Genomic DNA, 19,286 nt, shown 5'->3' with positions numbered 1-19,286 from the left:
TCTGGTGTTTTTACCACATAATTCACCTCACTTAATTTCCTTTCAATCTGATAAGGTCCACAAAACCTTGCTTTTAAAGGTTCACCTACCACTGGTAACAATACTAAAACTTTATCTCCACTGGCAAAACTACGAACTTTGGATTTCTTGTCCGCTACCAGTTTCATCACATTTTATGCAACTTTAAAATGTTGTCTAGCAAATTATCCTGCTCTACTTAATCGTTCCCTAAAGTTTGACACGTAATCTAATTGTGTAATTTCCGATTTCTCACACCAGTTTTTCCTTAGTCAATTTAAGTGGTCCTCTTACCTCATGACCAAAAATTAGTTCAAAAGGACTAAATTTGGTTGACTCATTAGGTGCATCCCTAATTGCAGTACGAATGGAATTCCTTTATCCCAATCCTCTGGATAATCTTGACAATAAGCCCTCAACATTGTCTTTACTGTCTGATGCCACCTTTCTAATGCTCCCTGCGATTCTGGATGGTACGCAGTTGATTTAGATTGTTTTATTCCTAAGCTATCCATAACTTCTTTGAATAACCTTGAGGTAAAATTTGATCCTTGATCCAATTGTATTTCTGTGGGTAGTCCATATCTAGTAAAGAATTTAAGTAACTCCTCCACAATCCTTTTAGCTGTAATATTACATACTGGAATGACCTCTTGAAACCTAGTAGATACATCCGTTATAGTCGAAAGATATTGATTCCCACTTTTCGTTTTAGGAAGCGGTCCTAAGCAATCAATTAGGACCCTTGTAAAAGGTTCCTCAAATGCTGGAATGGGTATTAAAGGTGCTAGTTTTATCACTGCTTGAGGTTTCCCTACCATTTGACATGTGTGACATGATTGACAAAATTTAACTACATCTTTATGTCGTCCAGGCTCATAAAATTTTTTGTATTTTAGCTTGTGTTTTCCTGATTCCCAAATGACCTCACCCCCCCTGGTATCTCATGTGCAACTCGCAAAACCTCCTTTCTACACCCGACCGGCAATACTACTTGATAATCTTCTGCCCACTTTTCATCCACCTACATAGGTAAAGGTCTCCATTTTCTCATCAAGACACCACTTTTACAGTAATAACACTCTGGTACACACTCAGATTCATCTTCCGTATATGCTTTCTGATATATCCGTTTTATTTCTACGTCTTTCTGTTGTAACTCTGCCAATTTTCCTGAACTAAAAATATCCGCCTCATCCTCCACCTGTTCTTGTTCTTTTTCAACCATCTGATCAAAAATCGTTTCTGATAAGTGCACTTCAACTTCATCTTCACCGTTTGATTTCTCCTCTTGTCTTAACCTGTGACTTTGCGATCTTGTTACTACACAATCCGGAAAAATCCCAGGATATTCGCCCTTCAACACTTCAGTTGTCTGATTTTGCACTGGCTTATCAACCACAGTAGGCATCGCTCCCACCTGCGATCCAGCTATATCATTACCCAAGATAAACTGTATTCCTGGACAAGATAGTTTCTCTATTACTCCTACTACCACTTCACCACTTTTCACTGGACTTTCCAACCTTACCTTATTTAATGAAATACTACTCCTCTCACCCTGAATTCCACATATTACCACTTTTTCTGGCAACATTCTTCCCAAACTACATAACTCCTCATCTCTTACCATTAAAGATTGACTAGCTCCCGTATCTCTTAAAATTGTGACTTCTTTACCTGCTCCTCCTGATACACATGAGTAAACTTTACCCACACAAGTAAATTCTTGAAAGAGATCTTGCACCTTCTTATCAATCACCCCTTGATCAGGCTGTAGAATCTTTTGCACCTCGTTCACTTCACTTGGGCTTTCCTTTACCACTTTAACAAACCCCACTGTCTTATCCTGTTTTACCATATCAGCCTTCCCAGTGCTTTTCTTCAACCACCAACACTGTGACTTTATATTGCCTAGTTTATTACAGTGAAAAGATTTGAAACTTTTCATGTCTCTTCCACCCTCCTGGATTTCTTTTTTAATGTGAGGTACACTCTCCTTATCATCTCCCATCAGATCACCTTTACCACTTGAGTATTTCTCATGTCCCCAGTTTCTATACCTCACAGGCTGAAACTGATGTCGGAAACCAATCTTTGATTTATGAACTAATTCATAATCATCTGCCATTTCGGCTGCTAATCTTGCAGTTTTAACCCTCTGCTCTTCCACACGAGTTCTCACTGCATCAGGAATTGAATTTTTAAACTCCTCCAAAAGTATAATTCCTCTGAGAGCTTCATAGGTTTGGTCTATTTTCAAAGCCCTTATCCACCTATCAAAATTATTCTGTTTGAGCCTTTCAAACTGCATGTATGTTTGACCAAATTCTTTCCTTAAATTTCTAAACCTTTGTCTGTGGGCTTCAGGCACTAGTTCATATGCACCTAAGATGGATTTTGTCACCTCCTCATACGTCCCAGATACCTCCTCCGGCAGTAATGCAAACACTTCACTCGCCCTACCTACCAGCTTTGTTTGAATCAGTAATATCCACATGTCCTGTGGCCATTTCATTTGTTTAGCTACCTTCTCAAATGAAATGAAAAAGGCTTCCACCTCCTTGTCAAACCTTGGCAATGCTTGGACATATTAAAATAGATCCCCACCAAGGATTCGACTATGACGCTCTTTCTCACTATCCTCAGCACTATCATCCAACTGTACGTTTCCCTTTACGTCTGACAATTTTAACTGACTGTCATGTTTCATGGCCATTTTCTAAAGTTCAAACTCTCTCTCTTTATCTTTTTCCCTGATCTGTATCTCCCTTTCTCTTTCCTTTTGTTCTACTAGGGCTATTCTTTCTTTTCTCCTTTCTTCTCTCCCTTTCGTTTTCCTCTCTATCTCTTTCGTATTCAAGCTGCTTTAATTCTTTCTCATGTTCCATTTGTTTAAGTTGTGACTGAATTTTTGCCATTTCCAATGAGTCAAACTGTATCTCAGGCAACTTTAAATGCTTTTAGCCACTGCCATAATTACCTAATCTTTTCCCATTTTGTCAGGTAATGTTAACTGCAATGTTTTTACCAAATCTAACAGTCTGTTTTTAGTCTCTGTCCGTAAGGGACTGCATGTGACTGTCTCCATCCCCAAAAACGTCAGAGCCTCTGAAAGAGCATTTGTCCACAACACACCCCCCACTTAAACTAGAATACCACACCTGGAATGCAACCACAATATGCTCACCCCTCACTGTCTTTAAGTTCACTAAGCCAATCCAATAGATAGACTTTGTTCCCGGGCGAGCCCCCAATTTGTTATGGGCCAGGGTTTAGAGAACCCCGAAGTGGAACATGGAGTTCACCTGACCCACAACTTTTAATAGATTGTGGTATGGGGAGCACACGGCCCACTCTACAGGTGTGGTACAGCAGAAATGGAAAAGTATTTTTTAAAGCAAAACCATGTTTATTCTATGAACTCAAATTAACCTTTTTAAAACATACAGTGAACATCTTAGCAACTATGAATTTAAATACAACCCCCAAAGAATACAACACTTAAGCAATCCTTTAAACTTTCCTTTTAACATCCATAAGACTTAAAACACCTTTTACCAGTAGCACATCAGGTTAAAGTCACTACTGTTATTAGTTTTAAATCACCATGATCGATTTACAGTCTTTTGATTACAGAGAGAGACTCCAATAGACCTTCTGGCTGTGACTGCAGCTATCCAGCTCTGAAAACTAAACTAAAACACATCCTGCAGCAAACAGCCTAAAACAAAAGTAAAAAGCTGACAGACAGCCCAGCTCCACCCACACTCTGACATCACTGATAAACACCCATTTCTTAAAGGTACATTTCTGAAGCATCCATTTCTTAAAGGTATTCTCACATGACACAGAGGAGTTGCTTTCTCATCTCATTAATGCCCTGATTTTCAGCAGTAGCAGCCCGCAGAGGAGAGAACATCTGGATGATACCGGTTACAGCTACTCCCAATATTTAAAAAGAGACTGGAGTTTCATTACTACGTTAAAAAGGAGGAATGGAAGGGCTCTATGTCCTTTTCAGCATCAGACTTGCCGGATGCATGTTCCACATCATGCCAGTGAAATCCAGCTGTGAACAAAACTCTCGGCAGATTTGTAAATGGAAGAACATTTAAAAGGCTGTCATTCAAAAATCATCCTCAGGGACAAGTGTTCATAATTAAACATCGCCTTTCGGCGATTTGTGCGCACAAGAGGATCATGAATTTTTTCCAGTCTATTTCAGACAATGAAAAGCTAGGTTAGATTATTAAATGCCATTGTACATCTAACAGTTTAAAACATGAAGAAATTTATACAAAGTGTTTCTTAATATATTTTTTATTTGATTTTAACGTTTTTACAAATATCGCAACAAAGCAAAAGAAAAACAAAAAAGTAATCAATACAGAATACAGTCAACAACACCGCAAAACGTCATACCCATCACTACAAAAGAAAATAAAAGAAAGTTCACGGTTACCCCAGCACTAAGGGGAAATTACATTTGTACCCCACAATGCAATCCAACCACTATCCAGGCCCAATGCCAGCAAAACTAAAGAGCTGGTCATTGAGTTAAGGAAACAAAGCCTAGCCCAGACCAGCGCCGTTCCCCCCAAAAAAACTCAGGAGAATATGACCCGAGGATTTTCCACAAAACCCCAACACCTACACTTGGCTGAGCCTATACTTACTCAATCCCAACGAGGGCAAGGCACTACTCCCATCTACACGAGAGGAGAAAGGACAAACACACCACCCCATTCCCAACAGGCCAGTACGAGGCCAAGCACCACGCTCACTCAGATGAGAGAAGAAAAAAAAGAGGAACTCTATAGGAATGGGACCCCCAAATGGATTACGGAAACCACCGCCGTACAAAGATACACAAGGCCACCCTCATCCCCAGTCCCCAACCATGGAAACTACCTCCACTGCGGCGTGTTCCAAAAATGGAGCTCTCGATTAGTTCCAATAGTATCAAAACCCATAGCATCCTGATAAGAGTCAGACACAACCCTCTGAAAGAGCACTCTCTCTGGACTCACTCCCCCATCCTATCCCTGCAACCCCACCTAACCTGCACAGCTTTGGACTGCGGGAGGAAACCGGAGCACCCGGAGTAAACCCATGCAGACGCGGGGAGAATGTGCAAACTCCACTGTCACCCAAGGCCTGAATTGAACACGGGTCCCTGGCACTGCTAACCACTGTGCCTCCATGCCGCCCAATAGCCAAAAATCGGATTAGTTCAGCCATCTCCAACCCCTCACGACTAGAATCAGAAACAGGACAAAACATGACCAGTGATCGGCCAACCAAACCCATCGAATCTGATACAATACGCCTATCCTCCAAATCACGATCTTGAAACATAACAGCCAGTTGTCAAACTTACTTGAGATTCAAGAAGACCACCATCATACCGGTGCCAAAGAAGAACTAGGCAAAGCGCCTCAATGACTACCGTCCGGTGGCCCTGGCATCAGTCGAAATGAAGTGCTTTGAAAGGTTGGTCTATACCCCCAAAACACCTTGATCTACTGCAATTCACATACCGTCGCAACCGGTCCATAGCAGACACCATCTCCCTGGCCCTACACTCATCCCGAGAGCACCTCGACAACAAGGACACCTACATCAGACTCCTATTTATTGACTACAGATCATCCTTCAGCACCATAATCCCAGCCAAGCTCATATCAAAGCTCCAAAACCTAGGATTTGGCTCCTCACTCTGCAACTGGATCCTCAACTTTCTGACCCACAGACCACAGTAAGAATAAACAACAACACTTCCTCCACAATAGTCCTCAATACAGGGGCCCTGCAATGCTGCCTACTTAGCCCCCTACTATACTCCCTCTACACACACGACTGCATGGCAAAATTTGGTTCCAACTCCATCTACAATTTTGCTGACGATACGATCATAGTGGGCCGAATCTCGAATAACGACGAGTCAGAATACATGAGGGAGATAGAGAACCTAGTGGAGTGGTGCAGCAACAACAATCTATTCCTCAATGCCAGCAAAATAAAGAGCTGGTCATTGACTTAAGGAAACAAAGTACTGTACACAACCCTGTCAGCATCAACGGGGCCGAGGTGGAGATGGTTAACAGCTTCAAATTCCGAGGGGCACACATCACCAAAAATATGTCCTGGTCCACCCACGTCGATGCTACCACCGAGAAATCACAACAGCGCCTATACCTCTTCTGGAATCTAAGGAAATTCGGCATGTCCATATTAACACTTAACAACTTTTACAGACGCACCATAGAAAGCATCCTATCTAGCTGCATCGCCGCCTGGTATGGCAACAGCTTGGCCCAAGACCGCAAGAAACTTCAGAGTTGTGAACACAGCCCAGCCCATCACACGAACCTGCCTCACATCCACTGACTCCATCTACATCTCCCGCTGCCTGGGGAAAGCAGGCAGCATAATCAAAGACCCCTCCCATTCGGCTTACTCACTCTTCCAACTTCTTCCATCAGGCAGAAGATACAAAAACCTGAGAACACGCACAAACAGCCTCAAAAACAGCTTCTTTCCCGCTGTTACCAGACTCCTAAACGACTCTCTTATGGACTGACCTGATTAACACTACACCCCTGTATGCTTCACCCGATGCCGGTGTTTATGTAGTTACATTGTGTACCTTGTGTTGCCCTATTATGTATTTTTTTTTCATGTACTTAATGATCTGTTGAGCTGCTCGCAGAAAAATACTTTTCACTGTACACGTTCAATTAACAAATCCGAATCCGATTCTTCCACCAACTTGCATGGAGGATTGGGCTCAGCAGTGTCTCCCTCCTGGTCCTCCTCTCTCTCTCCCGAATCAGTTAGGATGAATAACCAACCATGCAGCGGGATCTCAACAGTGCAGAGGCGGGTCCTCACAATTGACAATGCTCTCTCTATTGCAAGAACTTCCTTGTGCGCCTCTATCCCTCGACCAAAGTACCACGTAACTCTTGGAACTGAGCCCTGCCGACCTGTATCACAGAGTCGAGATTTTCAGCCAGAGCAACATCTTTGTTGGCAGGCATCATCCATCGATGCAAAAAGCACCACCAAGGCAGGAGCCTGCTCAAAAGCAACTGCGCCACTGAATGCATGGCCCCACCCCAGTTGTTTCGAACAAACGAGGATTTAAGCATTTTATCTGGGCTCTTTCATGTAGAGACACCGGCCAAACACTTCTCGGAACATAGCACGAGCTATGTACACCAAGAAAAGACAACACGAAATGTGCACTAGGATGAAAAACAGAATTAAAAGATAAGCAGGATGGCAACTCGCGAAAACGCAGCCGAACCCCAAATGTGTTTTCTTTTTTAAAGAATATATTTTAAAAAGGCAGCCAAACGATTAACTTTATTTCCAGGGATTAAGAAAAAAGTAACTAAACAAAACAAGGACACCATCTGTACTAATAAGTAATAAGATTACTATTTATTTCCCTACTAGAATCTTGAATGCCTTTAGTAATTATTCAATAATTATTTGAAAACCATTAAGAATGTTTTTAAGTAAATCAAATAGAAAAAAGGTTAATATCAAATTTTCCTTGAAACATAAGTTATCACATCAGCCTGACCATGGAATTACTTACCTTCTTCCACTGTGGAGTCCAGCTGAGTAACTTTGACAGCCAAACGATCAATTCTATCTTGGAGAGAGTTAGTTCGGATATGGAAGTTATTGGCTTCATTAAACAACTCACCAAATATATCCTCTGCCTGTTTACCTAAATAAATTGACACAGAAAATGTTCAAGGAAAAATTGGAAATTTATAATGCCAAAGAAGAAAACCATTGTATAAACTATCTAGAAATAGGTTTATGTTTTGAATAGAATATCAGCAATCCTCATTGATATTTTACTATTTCTTTGAGCAGCAAAATTAAGGCATTGCAAATTAGGAAGTCTGCAAAAGAGATTTTCTGACCATTGCACCACACGCATAAGTACCATTAGACAATTTGTAACAGGAAATATAAAAACAAATAATGAAGTGAGTGTATGGATTTTAATTAAGAGTTTGGTTCTACTTTGAGAGATAATATGCTGCCATAAAAACGTTTTACAAATTCTTTCACGGGATGTGTGCATCGTTGGCTAAGCCAGCATTTATTGCCAATCCCCAATTGCCCTCGAGGAGGTGGTGGTGTGCTGCCTTCTTGAATCACTACAGTCCATGTGGCTTAGGTATACCCATAGTGCTGTTAGGGAGGGAGTGGCAGGAGTTTGACCCAGCGACAGTGAAGGAATGGCGATATAGTTCCAAATCATGATGGTGTGTGGCTTGGAGGGGGACCTGCAAGTGGTGGTGTTTCCATGCATCTGCTGCCCTTGTCCTTCTAAGTGGTAGAGTTCAAGGGTTTGGATAGTACTGTTGAAAAAAGCATAGGTGAGATGTTGCAGTGCATCTTGTAGATGGTAGACGGTACTGCCACGGTGTGTCAGTGGTGGATGGGGTGCCAATCAAGCAGGTGGTTTTGTCCTGGGTGGTGCCGAGCCACTTGAGTGTTGTTGGAGTTGCACTCATCGAGGCAAGTGAGAGTATTCCATCACAATCCTGACTTGTACCTTGCAGATGGTGAACAGGCTTTAGGATGTCTGGAGGTGTTTCTCTGCAGGATCCCAGCCTCTGACCTGCTGTTGTATGGATAATCCAGTTCAATTTCTGGATAATGGTAACACCCAGGATGTTGATAGTGGGGGTTTAGCAATGGTAATGCCATTGAATGTCATGGGGAGATGATTTGATTGTCTGTTGTTGGAGATGGTCATTGTTAGAACAATGAACAATACAGCACAGGAACAGGCTTTCAGCCCTTCAAGCCTGTACCAGCAATGTTGGTACTTTAAGGAACCAATGTTCACTTTAACTACTCACTTCCTTTTTATGTACTTGTAGAAGCGCTTACTGCCAATTTTTAAATTGAATGCCAGCTGACTCTCATATTCTAATTTCTCCCTCTTCATTATTTTCAGTCATTCTTTGCTGGTTTTGAAATGTTCCCAATCTTTTGGCCTACCACTGACGTTCATAGCATTGTATACCTTTTCTTTTAATTGGTTACCATCCTTAACTTCTTTAGTTAGCCACAGATAATAATAATAGCTTATTGTCACAAGTAGGCTTCAATGAAGTTACTGTTAAAAGCCCCCAGATGGCACATCCTTTTGTAGTTTTTGAGCATTATGAAATATCTCCTTAAATGTTTGCCACTGTTTAACTACTGTTTTACCTTCCAATCCATTTTCCCAGTCTACTTTAGCTAACTCTCGAGTCATACCTGAGCAATTGACTTTATTTGAGACATTAGTTTTGGACCCAAGTTTCTTGTCCTCAATCAAATGTGAAATGCCGTCATGTTATGATCATTCTTACTTTATGGATCCTTTACCATGAGATAATTTCATTACACATTACCAGATCTGAACTACTCAGTTTGCTACTTGGTTCCTCAAAATTTCATTCCAAGATACTATCAATGAACTTGACCTTTGCCAATTTGATCCGTCCAATCTATATGAAAACATCCATGATTATTGCAGTACCTTTCTTATAAGCCCCGATTATGTCTTGATTTATTTACTGATGCACGTTTACATTCGTATACTCTGTCCCTTCGTGTCACACTTTGGTTATCATGACTTGTATCGCTAACCTGCATTTCTCTTCAACTTCTTAAATTTCCACTCACCTTAACCCCATGCCTCATTATTTAGTTTAAAGCCCTCTCTATTGTTCTGGTGTATTATTTGTGAGGACATTGGTCCTTGCATGGTTCAGGTGCAGCACATCCCAAAAGAATAACTCCCTAATTTCCCAGTACTGGTACCAGTGCCCCATGAATTGAAACCCATTTGTTCCAGAGCTATTTTTGAGCAAAGCATTTAATACTCTCATTTTATTTACCCTATGCAAACTCCTAGAGTTTATTACCATTGCGATTCTACGTTTTAATTTAGCACCGAATTGCTCATACTCCCTTGTTAGAATCCCTGTCTTAACAGTATCTCTGTCATCCACCCCTGAGCCGATGTCCTTAATCCTGGCACTGAGCAGGCAACAGAGCCTTTAAGTCGCAGAGAACAGTATTTATTCCCACAATGATACTGTCCCTTATACTTACCCCATTCTCTTTTGCTCTCCTAACTTGAATGGTCCCCTGTATCATAGTACTGTGGGCATGCTTAAGATCAAATTACTTAAACTTTTACTTATTTAGTGATAAGTTTTAACAAGGATTTTTTGGGGCAATTTCATGACCAATGCCGGCATGATACAGAAATATCTGAGGATTGCGATAGGGAAAATATTAATGCAAATATGTTATCTTAAAGATGGCCCTGGTTAATCATTCACCTAGTTTGACAATCATATTAGAGACGTAGTTGCTGTATCATCTTCTTTAGTTTCTATGGCATTGAAATCCCTTTAGGCTCCAAACAAGTCTTATTTCTGTCTCTATGGCTGGAATTTCCCATCATGGGAAAGATGGAAAATTTGGCGAGGCAGCCAAACATCCATTGACTTTGGGGCGAGACTGGAAAATTCCAGCATATGTCTTTAAACATGAATATTCAATTAAGTTCCTTCCTTTTATTTATTATCAATCGATAATCTCTAACAGGATGCAACAGAGGCAGGGAAGAAAATCTATATCAAGTATCAATGGTGCAGGTTTAAATTTGCACCTTTCAACAGTTCAGATTGTACAATAACAGATTGATCTAGAGGCTTTATATATGCAGTTTAAGACTAGCTAGAAATCTGCTAATTGAATTTCTGGACTGCTTACAAACACAAATGTGTCAGAAACAGATGAGGAGCAAAATAAGAAAATGCAATCCAGCCAGTCTGACTGACCTCCGGCTGCATTTCTTCTTTTTTTTTGAAAAACATTTTATTTAAGGTAATTTAAATATATACATCAAAGCCAACCACGGTAACAGGTAGACTGCATTTATTCTCGTTTGCAACAGTTTTGTTTATTTAAAAGTTTCAATGGCTCATCTTAATATATTTTCCACACCACCTTCATGGTAAAATACAATTTCAAAGCTACATTTATTAATTCAAACATTTTAATCCTAATGTGTTTTAGTTCTATAGTCTATGTACCATTTCTAAGTAACACTAGAACCCTGACATAATGTAGAATTACAAAAAGTGCCAATTATAGAATTATTCTATATTAAAACCAGAAAGAGGAAACTTCATAAATACTCCATTTGAAGTACACCTTAAGAAAAATACAAAAGTACTGAGCCCATCAAGTCACTTATTTCATAACACCAAGTTGAAATTAAATCATCACAGACCTTACTAAAATAGGTTAATCTCCTGAGAAGGTTTAACACAAGCCATGTATAAAGATCTGAATATCTTCCTGACCACTGAAGGGAATCAAGCAGGAATTCAAGAAGTTGAATCAATTACATTGTGATCAGTTTCTGTGGTCCCAAAAGAACTAGAATAATTATTCTGTACAACATAATTTAAGTTAATATATAACTGTCATAACTTCTACATCCATAATCGTATAACTTCCATCCCTTTTACAGCTGAATATTTGTCAAAATGCTTTGTTTAAAGGGGATAATTTACTAAACAAGATACTTTTGATGAGAATTTATTTTAAATATACTTTTAGGGAAAATTTATATTTTCTAATCTCGTAGTGGGGTCATTTTCACAGAATGTAATTTGGCACATTCTGTCTGCACCGACTCTCCAAATGAGCATCATGGCTTAGTGTCATTCCCCTGCCTTTTCCCTGTACCCCTGCATTTTGTTCCTATTACGTAATCATTTAATGCCCTCCTGAATGTCCCAATTCAACCTGCCTCCACCACACTTCCAGGCAGTGCATTCCAAATCCAGACCACTTGTTTTGTGAATACGTTTTTTCTCGCATCACATTTGCCTCTTTTGCAAATCACTTTAAATCTGTGACCTCTCGTGCTTGATACTTTTTATGAGCGGGAACAGTTTCTCCCTCTCTACTCTGTCCAGCCCCCTCTTAATTTTGAACATCTCTATCAAATTTCCTCTCAACCTTCTTCGCTCCAAGGAGAACAGTCTCAACCTGTCGAATCTATCCTCATAACTGAAGTTTCTCATCCCTGGAATCATTCTTGTAAATCTCTTCTGAACTCTCTCCAATGCATTCACATTCTTCCTATAGGTTGGCGGCCAGAACTGTACGCCGTATTCCAGCTGGGGTCTACCTAATGTCTTGCACAGGTTCAGCATAACCACCTTACTCTTGTACTCTATGCCCCGATTAATAAAGCCTAGAGTACTATATGCTGTATTAACTGCTCTCTTCACCTCTCCTGCCACCTTCAATGATTTATGCATATATACACCCGGGTCCCTCTACTCCTGCACCCCTTTAAAAATGTCACCCCTTATTTTATATTGTCACTCCATGTTCTTCCTACCAACATGCATCAGCTCACACTTCTCCATATTGAACCTCATTTGTCAGCTATCTTTCCACTCCAACTTGTCTATGTCCTTTTGAAGTTCTACGCTATCCTCTTCACAGTTTACAATACTTCCAGGTTTGTGTCATCCACAACTTTGAAATTGACCCCTGCACACCAAGATCTAGATCATTAATATATATCAAGAAAAGCAAAGGTCTCAATACAGATCCCTGGGGAACATCACTACAAACCTTCCTCCAGCCTGTAAAATACCCACTGACCATTACTCTCTGCTTCTTGTTATTCAGCCAATTTTCCATACTGTCATGGGGCACGTGATCATAACACCCATATTTGCACTTTCATCTTTGCACAACAGCAAAATACCAGTGATGCTCACAACACCAGGGACCTGGGTTTGATTCCAACCTTGGCTGACTGTCTGTATGGTGTTTGCACATTCTCCCAGTGTCTGCGTGGGTTTCCTCTGGGTGGTCAAGTTCCCTCCCACAGTTCAAAGATGTGCAACTTAGGTGAATTGGCAATGCAAAATTGCCCCTTAGTGTCCAAAGGTTAGGTGGGGTTACTGGAATAGAGTGGGATGCTCATTCGGAGAGTTGGTGCAGACTCGATGAGCCGAATGGCTCCCTTATGCACTATATGTATTCTATGGTTCTATGAAACAGAATGGTGGGACTTCCGGTTGCGGCGATGACCAGCTAAGCCGCACGTTTCGGCGGCTCCAGCTCCAACGGACCTTCGGGCTCTTTTAAGAGCCCCAACAGGAAATTTTCGCGCGACGAAACCCGGTGTGGGGTGAGTGAATAGGGAGTCCCCCCCCCAACGAAAGAGGAAAATTTCGGCGGCGGCGGCTGCAGCGCGAGGAATCCTCGACGATAGGGACAGAAAGGGAGAAGACACAAGATGGCGGCGGAGAAAGCCCAGGCGACATGGGGGCCCGAGCAAGGCGAATTCTTGAGACGGTGAATGGAGCTACTAAAGAGGGAGGTGCCGACCCCGATGCTACAGGCAATTGAGGGGCTTAAGGAGGCACAAAGGACCCAGGAGACAGAGCTCCGCGTGGTGGAGCAGAAGGTGACGGATAATGAGGACGAGATCCTGGGCCTGGCGGTCAAAACACAGACGCACGAGGCGCTCCACAAAAAGTGCATTGAAAGGATTGAGGCCCTAGAAAACAGAGCGCGAAGGAAGAACCTTCGGATACTGGGTCTCCCTGAGGGAGTGGAAGGAGCAGATTGCGGGGCTTATGTAAGCACGATGCTAAGCTCGTTGATGGGAGCTGAGGCCCCTGTGGGCCCCTTAGAGGTGGAGGGGGCCCATCGGATCCCGGCGAGAAGACCAAAAGCGGGAGAACCACCTAGGGCGACAATCGTGCGATTTCACCGCCTTAAAGATAGAGAAGAGGTCCTGAGATGGGCTAAAAAGGTACGGAGTAGCAGATGGGAGAATGCAGTGGTACGGGTGTACCAGGATTGGAGTGCGGAGGTGGCGAGAAGGAGGGCGAGTTTTAACCGAGCCAAGGAGGTGTTACACAAAAAGAAGGTGAAGTTCGGGATGCTGCAGCCGGCACGATGATGGGTCACGTACCAGGAGAGACATCATTATTTCGAAACAGCGGAAGAAGCATGGACCTTTATTAAAGATGAGAAATTGGATCGGAACTGAGGGACTGATACTGTAGGGAATGCTATTGTCGATGTAAATAGAGAAGTAAATTGGGAAGGGGGGAGACACTAAGAAATGTGGGCGCCGGTGGGGGGGGGGGAAAAGAAGGGACATAGGCGGAGAATGAGGAATGGGAGTAGGAGGGGAAAGGGTGCTGCGCCACAAGAGGCGGGTCGGATATAGGGATGTGCCCGCGCCAGAAAGATAATGGCGGGAAGACAGGCGCAAGGTAGATGGGAGTTCCCCACACGGGGGGGGGGGGGTCAAGGAGGGAGCAGGAGTAGCCGGGGTCAGTTGAAGTCAGCTGACTTGCGGAAGTAATATGGGGGGAGCAATCACGCTAGAGGGGGATCTAGCGGGGGGGGGGGGGGGGGGGGGAGAGAAGAGATAACTGGGTTGCTGCTGCGGAAATCAAAGAGGAAATGGCTAAAGAGTGGGTGGACAGGGATGGAATGCGACGCCTGGGGAGCGAGTGGGAGCGCGGAAGCGGGATACGGGACTGGCCTAGAGAAGGTGATGGCTAATCGACACGGGAAGGGGGCAGGTAGCCCCCTAGTGAGGCTGATCACGTGGAACGTGAGAGGCCTGAATGGACCGATTAAAAGGGCCCGAGTGCTCGCGCATTTGAAAGGACTAAGGGCAGACGTGGCTATGCTCCAGGAGACGCACCTGAAGGTGGCTGACCAAGTTAGGTTAAGGAAAGGATGGGTGGGACAGGTGTTCCACTCAGGGCTAGATGAAAATAGAGGGGTGGCCATATTGGTGGGGAAACGGGTAGCATTTGAAACAAGGAGCATTGTAGCAGATAGCGGAGGTAGATATGTAATGGTGAGTGGCAGGCTGGAGGGAATGGAGGTCGTGCTGGTTAACGTATATGCCCCGAATTGGGACGATGCGGGATTTATGAGACGGATGTTGGGTCGTATGCCGGACCTGGAGGTAGGAAACTTGATATTGGGAGGGGACTTCAACACCGTGCTGGACCCAGGGTTAGATAGATCCAGATCTAAGACCGGAAGAAGGCCGGCAGCGGCCAAGGTGCTCAAGGGGTTTATGGACCAAATGGGGGGAGTGGATCCATGGCGATTTCTTAGACCGAGGGCCAGGGAGTTCTCCTTCTTCTCCCATGTTCATAAAGTGTACTCCCGGATAGATTTTTTTGTTCTGGGAAGGTCGTTGATCACAAGGGTGGAAGAAGCTGAGTATTCAGCCATAGCGGTTTCGGATCATGCCCCACACTGGGTGGACCTGGAACTAGGAGAGGAAAGGGAGCAGCGAGCACTCTGGTGATTAGATGTGGGATTGATGGCGGATGAGGGAGTGTGTGGAAGAGTGCGGGGATGTATTGAGAGGTACCTGGAGGCTAATGACGACGGGGAGGTCAGAGTGGGAGTGGTATGGGAAGCACTAAAAGCGATGGTCAGAGGAGAGCTGATCTCCATTAGGGCCCACAAAGGGAAAACAGAGGCCAAGGAAAGGGAAAGATTACTGGGGGAGATTTTAAGGGTGGACAGGGAATTTGCGGAGACCCCGGAGGAGGGACTGTACAGGGAGAGACGACGACTCCAGACGGAGTTTGACCTTTTGACCACCAGAAGGGCGGAGGTGCTGTGGAGGAAGGCACAGGGGAGGAGGTATGAATATGGGGAAAAGGCTAGTCGCCTGCTGGCCCATCAACTGCGAAAGAGGACAGCGGCGAGGGAGATGGGGGGAATTAGAGACGAAAAGGGAGCTACGGTGCGGAGAGCAGGGAAGATAAACAAGGTGTTCAAGACCTTTTATGAAGGACTGTATAGGTCCCAACCCCGGGAGGGAAAGGAGGAGATGCGGCAGTTCCTGGATCAATTGAGGTTCCCGAGGGTGGAGGAGCAGGAGGTGGAAGGCCTGGGGGCACCAATGGGGTGGATGAGGTTATTAAGGGGCTAGGGAATATGCAAGCAGGGAAGGCTCCGGGACCAGACGTGTTCCCGGTGGAATTTTATAGAAAATACGGGGACTTGTTGGCCCCGCTGTTGGTGAGGACGTTTAATGAGGCCAGGGAAGGAGGGACTTTACCCCCGACAATGTCGGAGGCGACGATATCACTAATTTTGAAGCGGGATAAAGATCCGTTGCAGTGCGGGTCCTATAGACCTATTTCATTATTGAATGTGGACGCCAAATTGCTGGCAAAGGTACTGGCATCGAGGATAGAGGACTGTGTCCCGGGGGTGGTGCACGAAGACCAGACAGGGTTCGTAAAGGGGAGACAACTGAATGTCAACGTGCGACGACTATTAGGGGTGATAATGATGCCCCCAGTAGAGGGGGAGGCAGAGATAGTGGCGGCAATGGATGCAGAGAAGGCATTTGACAGGGTGGAGTGGGAGTACTTATGGGAGGTGCTAAGGAGGTTTGGGTTCGGGAACGTGTTTATTAGCTGGGTCAAACTCCTTTATGGGGCCCGAACGGCAAGTGTGGTCACGGGTCGGCAAAGATCGGAGTATTTCCGACTATATAGGGAAACAAGACAGGGATGCCCGCTATCCCCATTGTTGTTCGCGTTGGCAATTGAACCTCTGGCCATGGCGTTGAGAGACTCCAGGAAATGGAGAGGGGTGATTAGAGGGGGAGAAGAACACCGAGTGTCACTCTACGCGGATGACCTACTGTTGTATGTGACGGAGCCAGTGGGGGGGGATGACAGAGGTCATGCAGATATTGAGGGAGTTCGGAGATTTCTCGGGATATAGGCTTAACATGGGGAAGAGTGAACTTTGTGATACACCCTGGGGACCAGAGTAGAGAGATAGAAGGCCTGCCTCTAAGGAAAGTGGAAAGAAACTTCTGATACCTGGGGATTCAGATCGCTAGGAGCTGGGGAACCTTGCAGAGACTTAATCTGACACGATTGGTAGAACAAATGGAGGAGGACTTCAAGAGGTGGGACATGCAGCCACTGTCGTTGGCGGGCAGAGTGCAGGCAATTAAAATGATGGTCCTCCCGAGGTTCTTATTTGTATTTCAATGTCTCCCTATACTAATCACTAAGACCTTTTTTTAAAAAATAGACAGGAGCATCACGAGCTTCGTGTGGGCAGGGAAAGTCCCGAGGGTAAGGAGGGGGTTCCTACAACGTAGCAGAGACAGAGGAGGATTGGCGCTACCGAATTTGGGCGACTACTATTGGGCCACCAATGTGGCGATGATTCGTAAATGGATGATGGAGGGAGAGGGAGCGGCGTGGAAAAGACTGGAGAGAAAGTCCTGTAAAGGGACGAGCCTCGAGGCGCTGGTGACGGCGCCGCTACCGCTCTCACCAAAAAAGTTTACCACAAACCCAGTGGTGGCGGCAACATTGAATATCTAGGGACAATGGAGGCGACAGAGAGGTGCGCAGGGAGCCCTGGTGGGGTCCCCAATCAGGAACAACCACATGTTTGCCCCAGGAAGGATGGATGGAGGATTCCAGAGCTGGCACCAGTTGGGAATTAGGAGGGTGGGAGATTTATTTATAGATGGGACGTTTGAGAGCTTGGGAGCATTGGAGGAAAAGTATAAGTTGCCCCAGGGAAACTTCCTTAGGTATATGCAGGTGAGGGTGTTCACAAGACAACAGGTGAGGGAATTTCCGCTGCTCCCGACACAGGGGATCCAGGACAGAGTGCTTTCGGGGGTGTGGGTCGGGGAGGGCAGGGTGTCAGAGATATACCGAGAGATGAGGGAAGAGGGGGAGGAGCTGGTGGGCGAACTAAAAGGAAAGTGGGAAGACGAGATCGGGGAGGAGATAGAGGAGGGTATGTGGGCTGATGCCCTAAGCAGGGTAAATTCGTCTTCCTCGTGCGCCAGGCTTAGCCTGATTCAATTCAAGGTGCTACATAGAGCACACATAACGGGAGAAAGATTGGGCAGGTTCTTCGGAGTGGAGGACAAGTGTGGGAGGTGCGGCGGAAGCCCGGCAAACCACGCACATATGTTTTGGTCGTGCCCGGCACTGGAAGGGAGTGACGGGAGTGATTTCGAAGGTGGTGAAGGTCCGGGTCAAACCAGGCTGGGGGCTAGCTTTATTTGGAGTTGCGGATGAGCCGGGAGTGCAGGAGGCGAAAGAGGCCGATGTTGTGGCCTTTGCGTCCCTAGTAGCCCGGCGTACGATTTTACTCATGTGGAAGGAAGCGAAACCCCCCGGACTGGAGGCCTGGATAAACGATATGGCGGGGTTCATAATACTGGAGCAGATGAAGTTTGCGCTGAGAGGATCGGCTCAAGGGTTCACCAGGCGGTGGCAGCCATTCCTCGACTACCTAGGGGAACGTTAGAGGGAAGACAGATGACCAGTAGCAGCAACCCAGGGGGGAGGGGGGGGGGGGGGGGGGGGAGTGGAAAGTTTTATTTTATGTTAAATGATTAGTTTACCATGTTGGTTAGCCATTTGTTCACTGTTAAATTTTCTTTTTTTATGTTTGACGTGTAAGGGGAAAAAAAATTGTGATCGAAAAATTTTCAATAAAATATATTTTTTAAAAAAGAAACAGAATGGTGGAAATACTCCACCACATATCAAGTAGCAGTTGTAGACAGAGAAGTAGAGTTATAGGGCCAAATCTTCTGAAGAGTAGCAATCACCGTCAGGTAGCCATTCAACTCCTATTTTTCTTACCTTACAATGGAGCTCTGCTTTTCTGGCTCGAATTTCCAAAGCAGACCTCATCAGAAATGCACAGCGTACTTGTTCTGGAATCCTCCTTCGTAGCGCAGGATCGTCGGGCCAAAGCCATGCCATGGCCCCTTTTTACAACACTAGCTACTATATCCTGGTAAGTAGAGAACTTAGAGGTCCCAAAGACACTTTGACAATCTATGGAGAGGTGTTAAGTGTGTAAAGTAAGCAGGTAAGGGGATTAGGTGGCAGATGAGAGGGCGAGGGGGGGGGGGGGGGGAGAGACCAGATGAATCGGGGTAGTCAGGCAGTCAGTCGGGAGTTTAGGGGCAGTAATTTCAGGGAGGGAGGAGGGAGTTATCAAGTGGGGGAGTCAATATTATAGTTACCCACGAGTTAGAACTGGTTTTAATCCTTCTAATTTTTCCTGGATAACTACTCTGGTAATGAGTCTGAACCACCTGAAGTCTCCAAGTTTTGAAAGGTTCCTTGTGC

At 44.6% G+C, this 19,286-nt stretch overlaps 1 protein-coding gene across 6 annotated transcripts in view; it reads right to left on the bottom strand.

Moving 5' to 3' along the window:
• The window catches only part of LOC140391890 (actin-binding protein WASF3-like), a 203,880-nt gene that overhangs the window by 71,695 nt on the left and 112,899 nt on the right, over positions 1 to 19,286 (bottom strand). For 5 of the 6 annotated variants that reach the window (XM_072476914.1, XM_072476911.1, XM_072476915.1 and 2 more), the window contains one exon: positions 7,631 to 7,765. The exons of the other annotated variant lie outside the window; for it this stretch is intronic. In XM_072476914.1, the coding sequence (XP_072333015.1) occupies positions 7,631 to 7,765 (135 nt within the window). The remainder of the gene's footprint in view (positions 1 to 7,630; positions 7,766 to 19,286) is intronic. 6 annotated transcript variants of the gene reach the window in all.

The sequence above is a fragment of the Scyliorhinus torazame genome, chromosome 15 (genome assembly GCF_047496885.1).
Source record: "Scyliorhinus torazame isolate Kashiwa2021f chromosome 15, sScyTor2.1, whole genome shotgun sequence".
NCBI classification, from domain to species: domain Eukaryota; kingdom Metazoa; phylum Chordata; class Chondrichthyes; order Carcharhiniformes; family Scyliorhinidae; genus Scyliorhinus; species Scyliorhinus torazame.
This window is presented reverse-complemented; position numbering and strand designations above follow the sequence as displayed.